Source organism: Notothenia rossii (genome assembly GCF_949606895.1).
Source record: "Notothenia rossii genome assembly, chromosome: 12".
Lineage (NCBI taxonomy): Eukaryota > Metazoa > Chordata > Actinopteri > Perciformes > Nototheniidae > Notothenia > Notothenia rossii.
The window spans coordinates 234,887-256,368 of NC_136911.1; the positions used below are offsets into that span (position 1 = coordinate 234,887).

General features: G+C 41.8%; 1 protein-coding gene across 5 annotated transcripts in view; it reads right to left on the minus strand.

Moving 5' to 3' along the window:
• The window catches only part of mcmdc2 (minichromosome maintenance domain containing 2), a 41,406-nt gene that overhangs the window by 12,488 nt on the left and 7,436 nt on the right, over positions 1-21,482 (minus strand). For 3 of the 5 annotated variants that reach the window (XM_079662264.1, XM_079662267.1, XM_079662266.1), the window contains exons 7-14: positions 18,571-18,699; positions 17,440-17,677; positions 16,668-16,873; positions 12,864-13,027; positions 12,031-12,195; positions 10,127-10,266; positions 3,961-4,070; positions 2,550-2,745 (exon numbers count right to left, since the gene is read on the minus strand). In XM_079662264.1, the coding sequence (XP_079518390.1) occupies positions 2,579-2,745; positions 3,961-4,070; positions 10,127-10,266; positions 12,031-12,195; positions 12,864-13,027; positions 16,668-16,873; positions 17,440-17,677; positions 18,571-18,699 (1,319 nt within the window). In that variant the 3' untranslated portion in view covers positions 2,550-2,578. Of the gene's footprint in view, positions 1-2,282; positions 2,420-2,549; positions 2,746-3,960; positions 4,071-10,126; positions 10,267-11,735; positions 11,848-12,030; positions 12,196-12,863; positions 13,028-16,667; positions 16,874-17,439; positions 17,678-18,570; positions 18,700-21,482 lie in introns of those variants that run through there. The other 2 variants (XM_079662265.1, XM_079662268.1) reach the window with 2 other exon arrangements.

The window sequence follows — 21,482 nt, forward strand, 5'->3', positions numbered from 1 at the left end:
ACTGCCATTTCCCACAAACATAACAGTCTGCGATCAAACGGTTGTCTCCTGTGTGCTCCACTTCCTATAGGCGCACCGGTAACTTTCTCTGTGCACGAGAGGCTGAGACCTTATGCTAACCCATTTAGATTTATTTTTTAATGTTTTGGATGAAATAATACGACTGGTATAAAATAAAATATTAAAAATGTTTTTTATATAAAATATTTTTATATATTTATAATTCTGCAAATATTACGATAAACTCACAGCTATTTCGCGGCCCGGCAGTAACACCTCCGCGACCCGGTACCGGTCCGCGGACCAGGGGTTGGGAACCCCTGTTCTAGATGAGCGAAGGCAACTAGCAGCTGGAGAAGTGATGATTTCTACAAACATGCCGTTTACCCATCAGACACCAGGATGGTGACACTGTGACTAACTGAATCTCCAGCTTCATGAACTCAATCACACCGTATGGATCAAATGTTTTGATATTAATCTCAGTCTTGTTTCTCCTTCAGATGTCGAGCTTCTGTCAATCCTCCGTCTGCTGATCAGGAGGTGAGTTCACAAATCATCTGGAGCTTCTCCAATAGTTTTGTTTCATTTGAACTGAACTTCCTCGTCTAAGCATTTCCAACCCTGGTTATTAAAATGTATTCAAGTCAAACGTACTTATTTCTTAGGTTGAGCTATAGCAGCTGGAGAAGTGATGATTTCTACAAACATGCCGTTTACCCATCAGACACCAGGATGGTGACACTGTGACTAACTGAATCTCCAGCTTCATGAAATCCCTCAGGACTGTTAAGAGTGCATTTCTTTATTAATCCAAGTCTTGTTTCTCCCTCAGATGCTGCAGAAGTCGTGCTGCGGTCCTGGAAACAACGCCTGATCAGGAGGTGAGTTCATCAATCATGTGGAGTTTCTCAAATGAGTTCTAAATGAATGTTCTAGATGAACGAAGGCAACTAGCAGCTGAAGAAGTGATGATTTCTACAAACATGCCGTTTACCCATCAGACACCAAGATGGTGACACTGTGACTAACTGAATCTCCAGCATGCAAAGAGAAATCAGGACATTCAATCTAGTTTATGGTTATTGATCTCGGTCTGCTTTCTCCCTCAGATGCTGCAGAAGTCGTGCTGCAGAAGTCGTGCTGCGGAAGTCGTGCTGCGGTCCTGAGCAAAGCACCTGATCAGGAGGTGAGTTCATCAATAATGCAGGAATTCAAAAAAATGTTTTCTAGATGAGCGAAGGCAACTAGCAGCTGGAGAAGTGATGATTTCTACAAACATGCCGTTTACCCATCAGACACCAGGATGGTGACACTGTGACTAACTGAATCTCCAGCTTCATGAACTCATGTAGGACGTTAGAGCTTTGTTTTGATATTAATCTCAGTCTTGTTTCTCCTTCAGATGTCGAGCTTCAGTCTGCTGATCAGGAGGTGAGTTCATAAATCATCTGGAGCTTTTCGAATAGTTTTGATTAATTTGAACTAGGGCTGCTCTATTATGTCAAATCATAATCTCGATTATTTGGGTCAATAATTGATATCACGATTATCCATTTACTTTGAAAACATCAATTTATTGGAGAAAGTCTTTTTTGAACAGTATGTTTTTGACGGTTGAGTACCGTGAACTTTAAGCACGATTCAAATGAAAAACCATTCATACAAAAATAATTGTTTTATTACGTTTTCGTATCGTTGCAAGCCGTAATTGCGATTAAAATCCGATTAATTGAGCAGCCCTAGTTTGAACTGAACTTCTAGTCTGAGCGTTTCCAACCCTGGCTATTTCAATAGCATTAATGTATTCAAGTCAAACGTACTTTATTCTTAAGTTGAGCTATAGCAGCTGGAGAAGTGATGATTTCTACCAACATGCCGTTTACCCATCAGACACCAGGATGGTGACACTGACTAACTGAATCTCCAGCTTCATGAACTCAATCACACCGTATGGATCAAATGTGTGGATATGAATAAAGTCCTGTTTCTCCTTCAGATGCTCCAGAGTGGTGAAGATGCTGATCAGAAGAGGTTAGATAAGGACTCTCTTTATTAGTGTGGCTGCGCTCCGTCATCCCCAGAGCGCAGCGTTTCCTGAGAGATCCAAATCCTCCCGATAATCCTTTCCCTCTCCGAAGCCATTGGTCGTCTGCTGAACAGTTCATTTGTGTTTCCATTAATAAAGATTGTCTCTATCCCTTCTTAGAGATGTCCAACGTGTGTTTTCTTTTTTGGGGTCCCATCTGGGGCACCACTTTTATGAAGCGGTTCGGCTCTAGTTACTGGGTGCCAGTCAGGCCTGACCATGTATAGTTGAGATCCAGTCAAACCCTACGAAGGGTACATGTTACGGACAGGAGAGACTTCCAGCACAGGCTCCTCTCAACCCGAACAATGTTTCAATAGTAAATGAATACTGTTGAACAAAAACACATATCTTTAAGTGCAGACACAACGTACCTGTAAATGAGGCGTTTCCCTGAATGTGTTTTGGACGTCTTACTATGACTCGACGTGTATATTAAAGTTCATAATGATCTCCCTACCTGTGCTCTGACCCTCTGGACTGGAGGTGTCACTCCTCTGTGATGTAGGATCCAGCTCCAGGTGCGTAGGTGTAAATAAATCTCAGGATGTTCTGCTGCAGATCCTCCAGGATGTCGTCTCTCCGCTGCAAACCGTCCACGTCTTTCAGGTCGCAGGGAAACACAGATTCTGGGGGGATAATGAGCGCTGAGGCTCCTGCAGGAAATAAATATATACTTTATTAGATGAATAGTTTGTTTAGGCCCTATGGGGCTTAAAAACAATTGCAGGGTCAGGAGGGAAAATGCAGCAGAATAATGTGAAAAGCTGTTTTTATAGTGTCTATGCATGCGTGGGTTAAAATGTATAAGACTGGTATTTATCAATAAATTAAGGGGGGGGGGGTCAAACTCAATTTCATCGCGGGGCAACATCCGCATGGCCGCACTCAAAGCGCCGGTTGTAACTTTAACACAATCTAAAAAAATATATATATAAAATGTATTATATGGCATGATTGCCTCTGCATTGGATTATTATGGGATAGGGTAATCACTCCATGTCTGAAAGCAGAAGGGCAAATAACTGCAAGTCTCTTCAGTGTGCATGTCACAAAATGAGATGCATTGTGGGACATGTAGTATATGGGCAATGTGCTTCTATAAAGCAGAATATAATATACTCATTCTTTTCAAACTGACGCCCCACATCAAATGAAATATTGAGTTTGAAACCCCTGGTGCTTATAGAGTGGGGGGGAAAGCTGTATTTACAGTATCTTTATGCATATACCATATTTATGAGCTGGTTAAAATTGATAAAGATAAAAGTCACGGTGAACTAAGGTGTTTCTCAATTCATATACTTCTGGTATTACTAAGGCGATTAAATAAAATATACAGGTCAGTGTCTTTGCATATAACATTTATGAACAAGTTCAAATGTATAATGTTGGCAGAAGAACATCAAGACACCGTGGGATGTGTCAGAGAGCTAGGGTCATTCTGAATTCATAGTTTTTAGTGTTACGAAGGAGATGAGGAGTGCACACATACAATCTTGCGTAATGTGCCTTTTCCTAAATGGTAGGAAACCATTTCCACCGTTTAAAATGTTTATGATGACATGAAAGAAAACAGATAACTGATATGCAGGCAAGACTGAAGCAGAAACCCCATTTCAAGCCTAGTGGTTCAATTCACTATTTTACAGAAAACAAATAATATACAAAAATGAATTTAATAGCGATGTCAAATATGAGCAAATTTAAACGTGTCGAACGTGTCGCGAAGAGAGGCTTTTTGAGCCAGTTTCATAAATCTAAACGAGCTATAGCCCCCTATAGCCCCCTTGTCTGTACACGTGCGCATAAAGGTTTGAATGGACTGTGCACAATGGCTCTGAAAAGAGAAGGTTTAATAAGAAAGGTACCGTGTTTGAGAGTGACTGAGTTCTCACAGAGCAGCACGGCGATCACAGCGTCTTCTTCCTCAACTCTAGGTCTGAGACTCAGCTTACAGTGAGCTTCAGACAGAGAGATCCTACAAACAAACACAAGTACTTATCAGTGAATGAGTTTTTATAATGAAGTCATGTGAAAGTGTATAAAGTTGGGGATAGTTGAAGCAATTAAATCAGGAGCAGATCAGGTAAATGTTTGGAGATTTAAAGCTTAATGTGACATTTGGAGTCCGTTTCACAGAGTTTCACATTACTCTGTCACCACAGTGAAACAGATGTGGAAACATTTGTCATGACCAGATGGAAAATAGTCATTAGAGCTCCATCTGGTGGATAGAGGTGGTATTACACTGGACTGTGACTTCAAACACTCTATGGGGCAGAAAGTGAGAATATTAGAAGTTCATTTGCAGAGCTGGGAAGTATTGGAGTACAAATACTTCGTGACTGTACTTCAGTACATTTTTCTGGTATCAGTACTTTACTCCACTACTTATTTTTCTGACTACTTTTTACTTTGACTTCTTACATGTTGAACTCAAATACCTGTACTTTCTACTTCTTACATGTTGAACACAAATAGCTGTACTTTCTACTTCTTACATGTTGAACACAAATACCTGTACTTTCTACTTCTTACATGTTGAACACAAATACCTGTACTTTCTACTTCTCTCATGTTGAACTCAAATACCTGTACTTTCTACTTCTCACATGTTGAACTCTAATACCTGTACTTTCTACTTCTTACATGTTGAACTCAAATACCTGTACTTTCTACTTCTCACATGTTGAACTCTAATACCTGTACTTTCTACTTCTTACATGTTGAACTCAAATACCTGTACTTTCTACTTCTTACATGTTGAACTCAAATACCTGTACTTTCTACTTCTCACATGTTGAACACAAATACCTGTACTTTCTACTTCTTACATGTTGAACCCAAATACCTGTACTTTCTACTTCTCACATGTTGAACACAAATACCTGTACTTTCTACTTCTTACATGTTGAACTCAAATACCTGTACTTTCTACTTCTCACATGTTGAACACAAATACCTGTACTTTCTACTTCTTACATGTTGAACACAAATACCTGTACTTTCTACTTCTTACATGTTGAACTCAAATACCTGTACTTTCTACTTCTTACATGTTGAACTCAAATACCTGTACTTTCTACTTCTTACATGTTGAACTCAAATACCTGTACTTTCTACTTCTCACATGTTGAACACAAATACCTGTACTTTCTACTTCTTACATGTTGAACCCAAATACCTGTACTTTCTACTTCTCACATGTTGAACTCAAATACCTGTACTCTCTACTTCTCTCATTTTCCAAACAGGCTGGTTCCTTTAGTCTGAATGTGTGTTTGGTGGCGTGATCATTATTATTTAGAGTCATTGCGTGCCTCTCTGAAGAACCAGCACCTTACCGTGGTAGAGAGGTTTGTGTGCCCTGATGAACCTGGGGGCTGTGTTGTCTGGAACCTTGTGTTCCTGGTAGGGTCTCCCATGGCAAATTGGTCTCAGGCAAGGGGCCAGACTAAGATTGGTTCAAAAGACCTCATGAAAGACGACACACGAAGTGAGGATACCCGGCCCGGAGGAAGCCCGGGGTCCCCTTCTGGAGCCAGGCCCAGAAGGAGGACTCGTCGGCGAGCGTCTGGTGGCCGGGCTTGCCACGGAGCCCGGCCGGGCACAGCCCGAAAAGGCAACGTGGGCAACACCTCCGCTTCTCCGTCCCGCGGGCCCACCACCTACGGGAAACAGCAATGGGGTCGGGTGCGCTGCCAGAAGGGTGGCAGTGAAGGCAGAGGGTCTCGACGGACCAGACCCGGGCGACAGAAGCTGGCTTTGGGGACGTGGAACGTCACCTCTCTGGGGGGGAAGGAGTCGGAGCTTGTGCGGGAGGTGGAGCGTTACCAGTTGGATCTGGTTGGGCTCACCTCTACGCACAGCGTCGGCTCTGGAACCTTACTTCTGGATAGGGGTTGGACTCTATTCTTCTCCGGAGTTGCTCAAGGTGTGAGGCGCCGGGCGGGTGTGGGGATACTCACAAGTCCCCGGTTGGGTGCTTCGTTGTTGGAGTCTACCCCAGTGGACGAGAGGGTTGCCTCCCTACGCCTGCGGGTTATGGGGGGGAAAACTCTGACTGTTGTGTGTGCTTATGCACCCAACAGCAGTTCAGAGTATACGGCCTTCTTGGAGACCCTGGAAAGAGTCCTGTATGGGGCTCCTGAAGGGGACTCTTTAATCTTGCTGGGAGACTTCAACGCACATGTGGGCAATGATGGAGACACTTGGAGGGGAGTGATTGGGAGGAACGGCCCCCCTGATCTGAACCGGAGTGGTGGTTTGTTACTGGACTTCTGTGCTAGTCATGGATTGGCCATAACAAACACCATGTTCGAACATAAGGATGCTCATAAGTGTACGTGGTACCAGAGCACCCTAGGCAGAAGGTCCATGATCGATTTGGTTATCGTATCATCGGACCTGAGGCCGTATGTTTTGGACACTCGGGTAAAGAGAGGGGCGGAGTTGTCAACTGATCACCATCTGGTGGTGAGTTGGGTCGAGTGGCGGGGGAAGCCTTTGGATAGACCTGGTAAGCCCAAACGTGTAGTTCGGGTGAACTGGGAACGTCTGGAGGAGGCCCAAGTTCAGGAGGCCTTCAACTCACACCTCCGGCGGAGCTTTTCGGGCATTCCTGTGGAGGCTGGGGACATTGAACCAGAGTGGTCGGTGTTCAAAGCCTCTATTGCCGAAGCCGCGGCGGGGAGCTGTGGTCTCAAGGTCCTAGGTGCCTCAAGGGGCGGTAACCCTCGAACCTCCTGGTGGACACCGGTGGTCAGGGAAGCCGTCCGACTGAAGAAGGAGGCCTTCAGGGATTTGTTATCCCGGGGGACTCCCGAGGCAGTTGCAAGGTACCGACAGGCCCGAAGGGCAGCAGCCTCAGCCGTGGCCGAGGCAAAGCAGCGGGTGTGGGAGAAGTTCGGAGAAGACATGGAAAAAGACTTTCGGGCGGCACCAAAGTTGTTCTGGAAAACTGTCCGACACCTCAGGAGGGGGAAGCAGGGAACCATCCAAGCTGTGTACAGTAAGGATGGGACGTTGTTGACCTCAACTGATGGAGTGTTAGGGCGTTGGAAGGAGCACTTTGAGGAACTCCTGAACCCGACAACTCCGCCCTCTATGTTAGAGGCAGAGCTGGAGTATGAAGGGGGATCGACACCAATCTCCCCGGGGGAGGTCACTGAGGTCGTCAAACAACTTCACAGTGGCAAAGCCCCGGGGGTGGATGAGATCCGCCCAGAAATGCCGAAGGCTCTGGGTGTTGAGGGACTGTCATGGTTGACACGTCTCATCAACGTTGCGTGGAAGTCGGAAACAGTACCGAAGGAGTGGCAGACCGGAGTGGTGGTTCCCCTTTTCAAAAAGGGGGATCAGAGGGTGTGTGCCAATTACCGAGGCATCACACTACTCAGCCTCCCCGGGAAAGTTTACTCTAAGGTACTCGAAAGGAGGGTCAGGCCGATTGTCGAACCTCAGATTGAGGAGGAACAATGCGGATTCCGTCCTGGTCGTGGAACGACGGATCAGCTTTTTACTCTCGCAAGGATCCTGGAGGGTGCCTGGGAGTATGCTTATCCAGTCTACATGTGTTTTGTAGACTTGGAGAAGGCATATGACCGGGTTCCAGGGGAGTCACTGTGGGAGGTGCTGCGGGAGTATGGGGTGAGGGGGTCTCTACTCAGGGCCATCCAATCTCTGTACTCCCAAAGCGAGAGCTGTGTCCGGGTCCTCGGCAGTAAGTCGGACCCATTTCAGGTGAGGGTTGGCCTCCGCCAGGGCTGCGCTTTGTCACCAATCCTGTTTGTAATATACATGGATCGGATTTCGAGGCGTAGTCGTGGGGGAGGGGGTCTGCAGTTCGGTGGACTAAGGATTGCACCACTGCTTTTTGCAGATGATGTGGTTCTGATGGCTTCATCGGTCTGCGACCTTCAGCACTCACTGGATCGGTTCGCAACCGAGTGTGAAGCGGCTGGGATGAGGATCAGCACCTCCAAATCTGAGGCCATGGTTCTCAGCAGGAAACCGATGGACTGTCCACTCCAAGTAGGGAATGAGTCCTTACCCCAAGTGAAGGAGTTCAAGTATCTCGGGGTCTTGTTCTCGAGTGAGGGAACAATGGAGCGTGAGATGGGTCGGAGAATCGGAGCAGCGGGAGCGGTACTGCAGTCTCTTTACCGCACCGTTGTGACGAAAAGGGAGCTGAGCCAAAAGGCAAAGCTCTCTGTCTACCGGGCCATTTTCGTTCCTACCCTCACCTATGGTCATGAAGGATGGGTCATGACCGAAAGAACGAGATCGCGGGTACAAGCGGCCGAGATGGGTTTTCTCCGCAGGGTGGCTGGTGTCTCCCTCAGGGATAAGGTGAGAAGTTCGGTCATCCGGGAGGGACTCGGAGTTGAACCGCTCCTCCTTCGCGTCGAAAGGAGCCAGTTGAGGTGGTTCGGGCACCTAGTTAGGATGCCACCTGGGCGCCTCCCTAGGGAGGTGTTCCAGGCACGTCCAGCTGGGAAGAGACCAAGGGGTAGACCTAGAACCAGATGGAGGGATTATATCTCTTCTCTGGCCTGGGAGCGCCTTGGGATCCCCCAGTCAGAGCTGGTTGATGTGGCCAGGGAAAAGAAAGTTTGGGGCTCTCTGCTGGAACTGCTACCTCCGCGACCCGACCACGGATAAGCGGGAGAAGATGGATGGATGGATGGTCATTGCGTGCCTATTGATTTGAACACGATCTGTGTATCCATCATTTCCTGGTCTTCTCTAAAGAAGAGGGACCAATGGAAACGTTGTCATGTTGCCGTTGGTAACCATGGAAACATTCATTAGCTAACAATGACATTATTGTTCTATTAATATAAAGGGAGGTCAGGTACTCTTTAAAACAGCTGCTAGTTATGGGTACTTTTTACTGAAGTACATTTCAAAGTTCTTTACTTTGACTTGAGTTAAGAAGTTTAGTCAGTACTTCTACTTTCACCAGAGTATTTTTAAACACTAATATCTGTACTTCTACTTGAGTAAAGGATGTGTGTACTTCTACTTGAGTAAAGGATGTGTGTACTTCTACTTGAGTAAAGGATGTGTGTACTTCTACTTGGGTAAAGGATGTGTGTACTTCTACTTGAGTAAAGGATGTGTGTACTTCTACTTGAGTAAAGGATGTGTACTTCTACTTGAGAAAAGGATGTGTACTTCTACTTGAGCAAAGGATGTGTGTACTTCTACTCGAGTAAAGGATGTGTGTACTTCTACTTGAGTAAAGGATGTGTGTACTTCTACTTGAGTAAATGATGTGTGTACTTCTACTTGAGTAAAGGATGTGTGTACTTCTACTTGGGTAAAGGATGTGTGTACTTCTACTTGAGTAAAGGATGTGTGTACTTCTACTTGAGTAAAGGATGTGTACTTCTACTTGAGCAAAGGATGTGTACTTCTACTTGAGCAAAGGATGTGTGTACTTCTACTTGAGTAAAGGATGTGTGTACTTCTACTTGAGTAAAGGATGTGTGTACTTCTACTTGAGTAAAGGATGTGTGTACTTCTACTTGAGTAAAGGATGTGTGTACTTCTACTTGAGTAAAGGATGTGTGTACTTCTACTTGAGTAAAGGATGTGTGTACTTCTACTTGAGGAAAGGATGTGTGTACTTCTACTTGAGTAAAGGATGTGTGTACTTCTACTTGAGTAAAGCATGTGTGTACTTCTACTTGAGTAAAGGATGTGTGTACTTCTACTTGAGTAAAGGATGTGTGTACTTCTACTTGAGTAAAGGATGTGTGTACTTCTACTTGAGTAAAGGATGTGTGTACTTCTACTTGAGTAAAGGATGTGTGTACTTCTACTTGAGTAAAGGATGTGTGTACTTCTACTTGAGTAAAGGATGTGTGTACTTCTACTTGAGCAAAGGATGTGTGTACTTCTACTTGAGTAAAGGATGTGTGTACTTCTACTTGAGTAAAGGATGTGTGTACTTCTACTTGAGTAAAGGATGTGTGTACTTCTACTTGAGTAAAGGATGTGTACTTCTCTCTGTTATGGAACTCTTACAGTAGCTTGATGGAGGCCACAGAGATCTTGACTCCCTGACTCTGAGTACGGACTCTCCTACTGGCCATGTAGTATCCATGGATGATCTTCTCTGCTCCAGGACTCATCTCCACTCTCAGACCCTGAGCGTGATTCAGCAGCTGGAGGCAGAACATTCAAGAGTATTACAGAGTGTAATGTTAGCCTTGAGTTAGGAGCATTTTGGCTTCTTAAAATGTAGTTTTAAAGAGTATGGGCTTTATAAATGCAAAGGCATAGATCTTGACATGGGTATAACTTTCTAATTTTGGAAGCTGAACCTCTGCTACTTTAAAACCCAGTGTCCCTACAGCAGGGCGTAATGTGGAAAAGACCGGCTTTAAAAGAAGGTCCAAATTCTGAGTTATGACCAGGGGCCTCATTTATAAAGGGATATACGCTCAAAAAATGGCGTACGCCAGTTTCTACGCAATGTTTGAGATTTATAAAATACTAACTTGACGGGAAAACGTGCGGTCCTCCACGCAAACTCTAACCCATGCGTACGCACTGAGCACAAACACGGGAGAGACGAGAAACTGCGACACCGTTGGCAGAAGGAAGGATGGAGAGAAGTGGAAATAATACCATCAATAAAATGTTACCTCTCATTTATCAGATATGAAGAATTCATTTTCACTCATTGATTAAAGCCAATCTGAAAATGATTTAACAAACGCCTGTTTGAGACTCCTCAGAGCACACAAACACATAACTGGGAGAAATAAATAAATACAGATATGTTATTTAAAACCACCTCCAATATGTTGTGTTCATGTTATGAAATGTTTTCTCATAAATGATGCGGTAAGCAGGAGGACAGAATTACGTCTAAACTGACGCTGTGTTGCATTTCTATAGGTTATAGATACGAGCATGGTTTTATATACTCTCATGTTTAATCATGTTTTATGCCGTTTGCTAAGACTTGATAAGTCGCTCATAAAACACAGGAGGTATGGAAACTAAGAGCACCCTATGTGGTAAATTGAACGGCTAATATAACACAACACATTAGTTGTATTTCCTTTAACTGGTGGATTACGGATATAGAGTTGCTGCGGGGGGGGGGGGGGGGGGGGGGGGGTTGAGATGCACAGGCTGCAGTGGAGACGCTGCGCACAGCTGATCAACAGCTGGGACACAAACCACCAAATACAAACACATAATTCAGATCCAGTCGTCATGACTCCACTCCGGAGGGATTCCCCGATCATTTCTTAGTTTCTCATCAAGGGGGGGGGGGGGGTGTCTCCTGTCCCCGGTACAAACACACTGCCTGAGGAAGGCTATGTTTATTTATTTTGTCTTTAACTTTTTTCGGACCACTTATTTATTTATTTTGGAGACGATCCGACCTCCGTGCTGCTACTCTGGTTCAAACTGCTTCCACTCGTGCGCACTTCCCTCGCCGGTACGCAATGTTTTGTGAATCGGAACATTTCAGAACATTTCTGTACCTATTTTTTGGATTTCTACTACGTAAGCAACCTTCCCACGTGAATCCTACGCACAGCGTTATAGATGAGGCCCCTGGTCTGTTGCTGGGTAAAAGATGTGACTTAGTGAAAGGGGAAAATAATATATTTACTTGCAGTTTTTTTGATGTAGACATTTCTGTCCTCTTAAGGTACAAATGTACTAAATGAATGGCAGGGTGTTTTAATGAACAGCCTTTTTGCACGATGTTTGTTGACCTTGTCCTGAGTAGTAACAGAAAATGAAAGACTGTTAGAGAGTGTAACGTTACCCTTACTCTTTTTCATTTTAGAAGCTGAACCTCTGCTACTATAATACCAACAACGTCCCTACAGCAGGGGCATACTGTGAACAAGGCCGGCTTAACAAGGGTCCAAATTCAACATGTTTGTGTGATGCATGTTGACCTCCTGGTAGTCCTGAGTAGTGAAGTCCCAGCAGGAGGGGTACAGGGGTTTCCCAGAATGCACTGCTTGCTGCAGGGTGTGGAGAGGCTGTTCCCCCCCGACATCTCGACACTGCAGAATCAGACCGAAAGCATCCGCCAGCTGAGAGGACACCGGACCCAGATCCTGCCAAAGAGAGGAGAGCGGCTTCAGACACGTAACGAGACTCAGGAAGTGACCTGAATATAAAGTAGTCTTTGACAGTTATGAAGTCTATCGACGCCCTCTCCCCTCCCTGAAACAAACAGCTCTAATTATCCTCGGGGATCTGCTGTGCTGTCACTTTGTCAGGGAAGGGCACTTCCTTCAAACAAAGTTAATTGTCTCAATTTCCTGTTTTCTCTTTGCTCTCCAAACAGCATGAGTTCAGTGAAACGGGCCTCGTTCAGCAGCTTCAACAAAAAGCAGAACACGTTTTCACAAATCTTCTGAGACTCAAGACATTGTTTTCTTATATTGAATTGTTCTAAAGAAAGGAATCTACTTGAGAGGACATTTGAGAGAAGCAATGTTTGTGCAATATAGAGGGTTTGGCGGTTCCTAAGGGATCCAAACATGAGTGACTTTTGCTTCATCCGTATAGGAACACGGGTGAAGCAGTCCTGCAGTTTAGGAAGTCAACATGGCTTCCTTAGGACCCTCTACAAGAACACACGTAAGAGAACATGTGCTGTGAATGAGGCCCGATGAACTCACTGCCTTGTTCCAAACAAGCTTAAGTTTCACTGAAAAAACACTTTTGATTTTCCAAACTGGTGTTGAATTATCTAAACATGAGTGACCTTCGAACCCACCACAGTTCCCAGCACAGCGTCGGCACTCAGGCTCCGTTTGGAGGCGTCTGATTGGTCGGCGAGAGCCCAGAAGCTGCAGAGAACCGGGAAGGAGATCTGCTGATCGGCATCTTCTCCGTACTTCTTCCCCGGGATGAACAGCGACACCGAGCTGCTCTCCAGAACTGACACAACGTGAGAACATTACTACCTTATATCACACTATCTGCTTTCTTTGATGTTTTCCACTATTTCAACAATTACACGGTTTATACATCTGAGAAACAAAGAGTTTATACATCTGAGAAACAAACAGTTTATACATCTGAGAAACAAAGAGTTTATACATCTGAGAAACAAAGAGTTTATACATCTGAGAAACAAACAGTTTATACATCTGAGAAACAAAGAGTTTATACATCTGAGAAACAAAGAGTTTATACATCTGAGAAACAAAGAGTTTATACATCTGAGAAACAAAGAGTTTATACATCTGAGAAACAAACAGTTTATACATCTGAGAAACAAAGAGTTTATACATCTGAGAAACAAAGAGTTTATACATCTGAGAAACAAACAGTTTATACATCTGAGAAACAAACAGTTTATACATCTGAGAAACAAACAGTTTATATATCTGAGAAACAAAGAGTTTATACATCTGAGAAACAAAGAGTTTATACATCTGAGAAACAAAGAGTTTATACATCTGAGAAACAAACAGTTTATACATCTGAGAAACAAAGAGTTTATACATCTGAGAAACAAAGAGTTTATACATCTGAGAAACAAAGAGTTTATACATCTGAGAAACAAAGAGTTTATACATCTGAGAAACAAAGAGTTTATACATCTGAGAAACAAACAGTTTATACATCTGAGAAACAAAGAGTTTATACATCTGAGAAACAAACAGTTTATACATCTGAGAAACAAAGAGTTTATATATCTGAGAAACAAAGAGTTTATACATCTGAGAAACAAACAGTTTATACATCTGAGAAACAAACAGTTTATATATCTGAGAAACAAACAGTTTATACATCTGAGAAACAAACAGTTTATATATCTGAGAAACAAACAGTTTATACATCTGAGAAACAAACAGTTTATATATCTGAGAAACAAAGAGTTTATACATCTGAGAAACAAAGAGTTTATACATCTGAGAAACAAACAGTTTATACATCTGAGAAACAAACAGTTTATACATCTGAGAAACAAAGAGTTTATATATCTGAGAAACAAACAGTTTATACATCTGAGAAACAAACAGTTTATACATCTGAGAAACAAACAGTTTATACATCTGAGAAACAAACAGTTTATACATCTGAGAAACAAACAGTTTATACATCTGAGAAACAAACAGTTTATACATCTGAGAAACAAAGAGTTTATACATCTGAGAAACAAACAGTTTATACATCTGAGAAACAAAGAGTTTATACATCTGAGAAACAAACAGTTTATACATCTGAGAAACAAAGAGTTTATACATCTGAGAAACAAAGAGTTTATACATCTGAGAAACAAAGAGTTTATACATCTGAGAAACAAACAGTTTATACATCTGAGAAACAAACAGTTTATACATCTGAGAAACAAACAGTTTATACATCTGAGAAACAAACAGTTTATACATCTGAGAAACAAAGAGTTTATACATCTGAGAAACAAAGAGTTTATACATCTGAGAAACAAAGAGTTTATACATCTGAGAAACAAAGAGTTTATACATCTGAGAAACAAAGAGTTTATACATCTGAGAAACAAACAGTTTATACATCTGAGAAACAAAGAGTTTATACATCTGAGAAACAAACAGTTTATACATCTGAGAAACAAACAGTTTATACATCTGAGAAACAAAGAGTTTATACATCTGAGAAACAAAGAGTTTATACATCTGAGAAACAAAGAGTTTATACATCTGAGAAACAAACAGTTTATACATCTGAGAAACAAAGAGTTTATATATCTGAGAAACAAAGAGTTTATACATCTGAGAAACAAACAGTTTATACATCTGAGAAACAAACAGTTTATACATCTGAGAAACAAACAGTTTATACATCTGAGAAACAAACAGTTTATACATCTGAGAAACAAACAGTTTATACATCTGAGAAACAAAGAGTTTATACATCTGAGAAACAAAGAGTTTATACATCTGAGAAACAAACAGTTTATACATCTGAGAAACAAACAGTTTATACATCTGAGAAACAAACCGTTTATACATCTGAGAAACAAACCGTTTATACATCTGAGAAACAAACAGTTTATACATCTGAGAAACAAACAGTTTATACATCTGAGAAACAAACAGTTTATACATCTGAGAAACAAAGAGTTTATACATCTGAGAAACAAAGAGTTTATACATCTGAGAAACAAACAGTTTATACATCTGAGAAACAAAGAGTTTATACATCTGAGAAACAAAGAGTTTATACATCTGAGAAACAAAGAGTTTATACATCTGAGAAACAAACAGTTTATACATCTGAGAAACAAAGAGTTTATACATCTGAGAAACAAACAGTTTATACATCTGAGAAACAAACCGTTTATACATCTGAGAAACAAACCGTTTATACATCTGAGAAACAAACCGTTTATACATCTGAGAAACAAAGAGTTTATACATCTGAGAAACAAAGAGTTTATACATCTGAGAAACAAAGAGTTTATACATCTGAGAAACAAAGAGTTTATACATCTGAGAAACAAAGAGTTTATACATCTGAGAAACAAAGAGTTTATACATCTGAGAAACAAAGAGTTTATACATCTGAGAAACAAACAAAGAGAGTAGAAGCAGAGTGTCTACAGAGGAAGCTCCTGTTAGTCATCCTGCTGCACGATAAAGACATACAAGATCATTCAGTAATTTACTCACACAGATCAACAACATTCTATGTACACACACACACACACACACACACACACACACACACACACACACACACACACACGTACACACACACACACACACACACGCACACCCACACATGTACACACACACACACACACACACACACACACACACACACACACACACACACACACACGTACACACACACACACACACACACATGTACACACACACACACACACACACACATGTACACACACACACACACGCACACACACACACATGTACACACACACACACACATGTACACACACACACACACGTACACACACACACACACACACATGTACACACACACACATGCGTACACACACATGCGCGCGCACACACACACACACACACACACACACACACACACACACACACACACACACACACACACACACACACACACACACACACACACACACACACACACACACACACACACACACACACACACACACACACACACACACACACACACACACACACACACACACACACAGCAGCAGCTCCACTGGAGGTAAACACAAATCAAATATAACAAGTAGTGCAAGAAGAGTCAATATACAAGTGATTGGAATATGACGTATTAGATCCATAATGTTTAAGTTGCAAACAGATGAAAACTTGCAAACTTCTTACAGATGATGCAAGAGTGGAAAGGTGATTGTTGTTATGGATCATTATTTCATTCCAATTACTTTGACTCTGATTGCACTATTTCTATTCTATTTGTATGACTTGCATTATTTGATCTGTTTTCATTGTGTTGCTCAGTTGTTCATTGAACACACTGTAGCTGCTGCACGAAGGACGATGAAAGCTTGAAAGGTGGATGTTCTTTCAAAAGTGCAGGTGTTTAACAGATGGCCTGTGGGATGATCTCTCTGAGTCTCTACCTGACTGGATGGCGTCCAACTTGTCCTTCTTGTATCCTCCCAGATCTCCCAGCATGCAGACTCCCCCCGTGGCGAGCAGAGAGGAGCCGGCGTGGATGTTAGCGGAGCCGGAGCCGAGTCCGTCTCGAGAAAGAGAAGCAAACATCTCTCCTGACGCCTGATGTCTGACTCCACGACTCGCCAACTGCAAGCTGTACGTCATCAGTCTGACGACGGGATTCAAAGCTCTGCTGTTAGACTACTTTCAGGCATCTAAATCACACTGTACTTTTGTTTTATATTCAATCTAATATTTAATAATACATTTCTTGCACAATTAATATATAATATCCTGCTTTATATTTTGTTCCTGGAATCACATGTATATTTTCCACATGTATACTTTTTACTTTTTTAATGCTATTTTATTTCTATTTGAGACGTTTACATTTTGGATTGTTTATTTCTAGTCTTTTAATTTCTCCAATGTGCAACGCCTTGTGTTTTGATGCTGCTGCAACTCAAACATTTCCCACATTAGAATCAAGAAAGTACTTCTTATTTGATCTTATATATTACAGGTCTATAAAACATGTCTGAAGTGTTCTGCTCCAAACAGCAAACAGGTCCTTCTAGCCTCACCCCCCTCTCTCTCGGCTGCTACTAAAGAGAGAGAGGATTCTGGGTCTAAAGCTTTATCAAATAAACTCAATGAATCAGACGGCAGATAATCAGCTGAATGCTGCTGTGGTCAAACGCATGTTTCAGAGTGCTTTCAGGATGTGCAGCTTACCTGTCCAGAATGAGAGAGTCAGTGGTGACAGCGAGGAGATCCAGGTTGTGAAAGGTCTCTCTTTCATCCACTCTGTTCTGAACCAAGCTGAGCAACAAGGCCAGCTTTAAGGTGTTATAAAGACCCGGAGGAGCCACGCTCAGCGCCAAGCAGTGAGACAACACGGCACAAAACCTCCAGCGAGAAGAAGATGTGACTTTCAGAAGCTGCTGGAAACTCACACTGACTTCATGTGGATCTGAGGAGGAGATAGGAGACAAGGAGATGTTTCAAGATGATAAGGATCTATCTCTGTGTGTCCGTCCATTCGTCCGTCCGTCCGTCCATTCGTCCATCTATCCATCCATCTATCTATCTATCTATCCATCCATCTATCCATCTATCTATCCATCCATCCATCAGTCCATCCATCCATCCATCCATCTATCCATCTATCCATCCATCCATCTATCCATCCATCCATCTATCCATCCATCCATCTATCCATCCATCCATCTATCCATCCATCCATCTATCCATCCATCCATCTATCTATCCAACCATCCATCTATCCATCCATCCATCTATCCATCCATCCATCTATCCATCCATCCATCCATCCATCCATCTATCCATCCATCCATCTATCCATCCATCCATCCATCTATCCATCTATCTATCCATCCATCTATCCATCCATCCATCCATCCATCTATCCATCCATCTATCCATCCATCCATCCATCTATCCATCTATCCATCCATCCATCTATCCATCCATCCATCTATCCATCCATCCATCCATCTATCCATCTATCCATCCATCCATCTATCCATCCATCCATCTATCCATCCATCCATCCATCTATCCATCCATCTACAGTATCTATCTATCTATCTATCCATCCATCTATCCATCCATCCATCCATCCATCTATCCATCCATCCATCTATCCATCCATCCATCCATCTATCCATCCATCCATCTATCCATCCATACATCCATCTATCCATCCATCCATCTATCCATCCATCCATCTATCCATCCATCCATCCATCCATCTATCCATCCATCCATCCATCTGTAGAGAAGAGCTAAGTCTTATCTACAGTCAGTGCTTTCAAAATGAATCTCTTATGACTGTTGTCTCACACTCAGGCTCCCAGGGCTTCACACTGTTTGCCTCCACACTCCAGGTGATGTTTGGCCACTGGTGCACATGTGCAGGAATCCCCAAAACCCTGTAGAGTCGACCGATTCTCATTGAGTTACACAGCTCATCTGCAGGAAGAAAGCAAAGAGAAACACTCAAAGGGCTTGTTCTGTATGATGAGGAAGTACTGGAGTACAAATACTTTGTTACTGTACTTAACTAAATGTTTCTGGTATCAGTACTTTACTCCACTACTTGTTTTCCTGACAACTTTTTACTTTGACTTCTTACATGTTGAACACAAATACCTGTACTTTCTACTTCTTACATGTTGAACTCAAATACCTGTACTTTCTACTTCTTACATGTTGAACTCAAATACCTGTACTTTCTACTTCTTACATGTTGAACTCAAATACCTGTACTTTCTACTTCTCACATGTTGAACACAAATACCTGTACTTTCTACTTCTTACATGTTGAACTCAAATACCTGTACTTTCTACTTCTTACATGTTGAACTCAAATACCTGTACTTTCTACTTCTTACATGTTGAACTCAAATACCTGTACTTTCTACTTCTTACATGTTGAACTCAAATACCTGTACTTTCTACTTCTTACATGTTGAACTCAAATACCTGTACTTTCTACTTCTTACATGTTGAACTCAAATACCTGTACTTTCTACTTCTCACATGTTGAACACAAATACCTGTACTTTCTACTTCTTACATGTTGAACTCAAATACCTGTACTTTCTACTTCTCACATGTTGAACACAAATACCTGTACTTTCTACTTCTTACATGTTGAACTCAAATACCTGTACTTTCTACTTCTTACATGTTGAACTCAAATACCTGTACTTTCTACTTCTTACATGTTGAACACAAATACCTGTACTTTCTACTTCTTACATGTTGAACTCAAATACCTGTACTTTCTACTTCTTACATGTTGAACTCAAATACCTGTACTTTCTACTTCTTACATGTTGAACTCAAATACCTGTACTTTCTACTTCTCACATGTTGAACACAAATACCTGTACTTTCTACTTCTTACATGTTGAACTCAAATACCTGTACTTTCTACTTCTTACATGTTGAACACAAATACCTGTACTTTCTACTTCTTACATGTTGAACTCAAATACCTGTACTTTCTACTTCTTACATGTTGAACACAAATACCTGTACTTTCTACTTCTTACATGTTGAACTCAAATACCTGTACTTTCTACTTCTTACATGTTGAACTCAAATACCTGTACTTTCTACTTCTTACATGTTGAACTCAAATACCTGTACTTTCTACTTCTTACATGTTGAACTCAAATACCTGTACTTTCTACTTCTTACATGTTGAACTCAAATACCTGTACTTTCTACTTCTTACATGTTGAACACAAATACCTGTACTTTCTACTTCTTACATGTTGAACTCAAATACCTGTACTTTCTACTTCTTACATGTTGAACACAAATACCTGTACTTTCTACTTCTTACATGTTGAACTCAAATACCTGTACTTTCTACTTCTCTCATTTTCCAAACAGGCTGGTTCCTTTAGTCTGAATGTGTGTTTGGTGGCGTGATCATTATTATTTAGAGTCATTGCGTGCCTATTGATTTGAACACGATCCGTGTATCCATCATTTCCTGGTCTTCTCTAAAGAAGAGGGACCAATGGAAACGTTGTCATGTTGCCGTTGGTCACCATGGAAACATTCATTAGCTAACAATGACATTATTGTTCTATTAATATAAAGGGAGGTCAGGTACTCTTTAAAACAGCTGCTAGTTATGGGTACTTTTTACTGAAGTACATTTCAAAGTTCTTTACTTTGACTTGAGGAAAGAAGTTTAGTCAGTACTTCTACTTTCACCAGAGTATTTTTAAACACCAGTATCTGAACTTCTACTTGAGGAAAGGATGTGTGTACTCTTGCCTCTCTGGTGTTTTCTGAAGGAACATGCATGCCATCTACGAACGGGAGCCAAGAGAAACACGGAGCTCTGCGTTCAGAACAAAGATGTCTCTGTGTTCGAGCTAATGAGGGCTCCCTTCACTTATTACCATATATGTTTAGTAGCGAGAGCTCGCTGTATTGAGTTCCTCTGCAGGACTGCGTCAACACAATATGTTAATCCTGCTGCTGAGATTTGCTAAAGTCCCAGAGGTGCTGGTCTGACAATGTTATTAGAGGGGACAGAAACACTTAATACCCTGCATGAGCCTCACTGAGCACAGGAATCAATGTATTTGAACTTTCCCCCACTAAGTGAGCCTCATTTAGGAAGCCGGGAGAATGAATGACAAAGCTCGAGACATCTGACTGTGTGTAAACAGAAGTTATTACAACCACATTACTCAGGAGCCGCTGTAATGGAGGAGAATGTGATTTTACAAACACGTAAGACCCCTTCAATGTTGAGTATGTTAATCTAGAGTACAGCATCTCCTTTCAGATGAACCATTTCATACAGTTCATTTATTCAATGCTTTTTCACGCACATCGATCGCCGTATGCCCTTATGGATGCAGCCATAAAAAAGCAATATATATAAATATTGAAATGTCTCAAAACTGTAGAATTTACAACTCTTAAAGACTACAGACGTCACTTGTAGTTGTACCGTGTGTGGGATGATGTTTTTGTGCATTTTATTTGCATTTCATTAGTTTGGAGAAGCAATATTATTGCTGGAACTCAAATCTTTAAGGCAGCATTCATTTATTTTAGTATAAAGTACATTTTAAAGTAATCTGACCCCGGCTATTATACATATTTCTTAACATACCACTTGATCCTAAAGATACCATACCCTCTCTCAGATGGAAATAGGCGATTAGCTTTATTTCCTCTAACATCAAATGTGGCTACAACAATCCGTCAGTTTATGT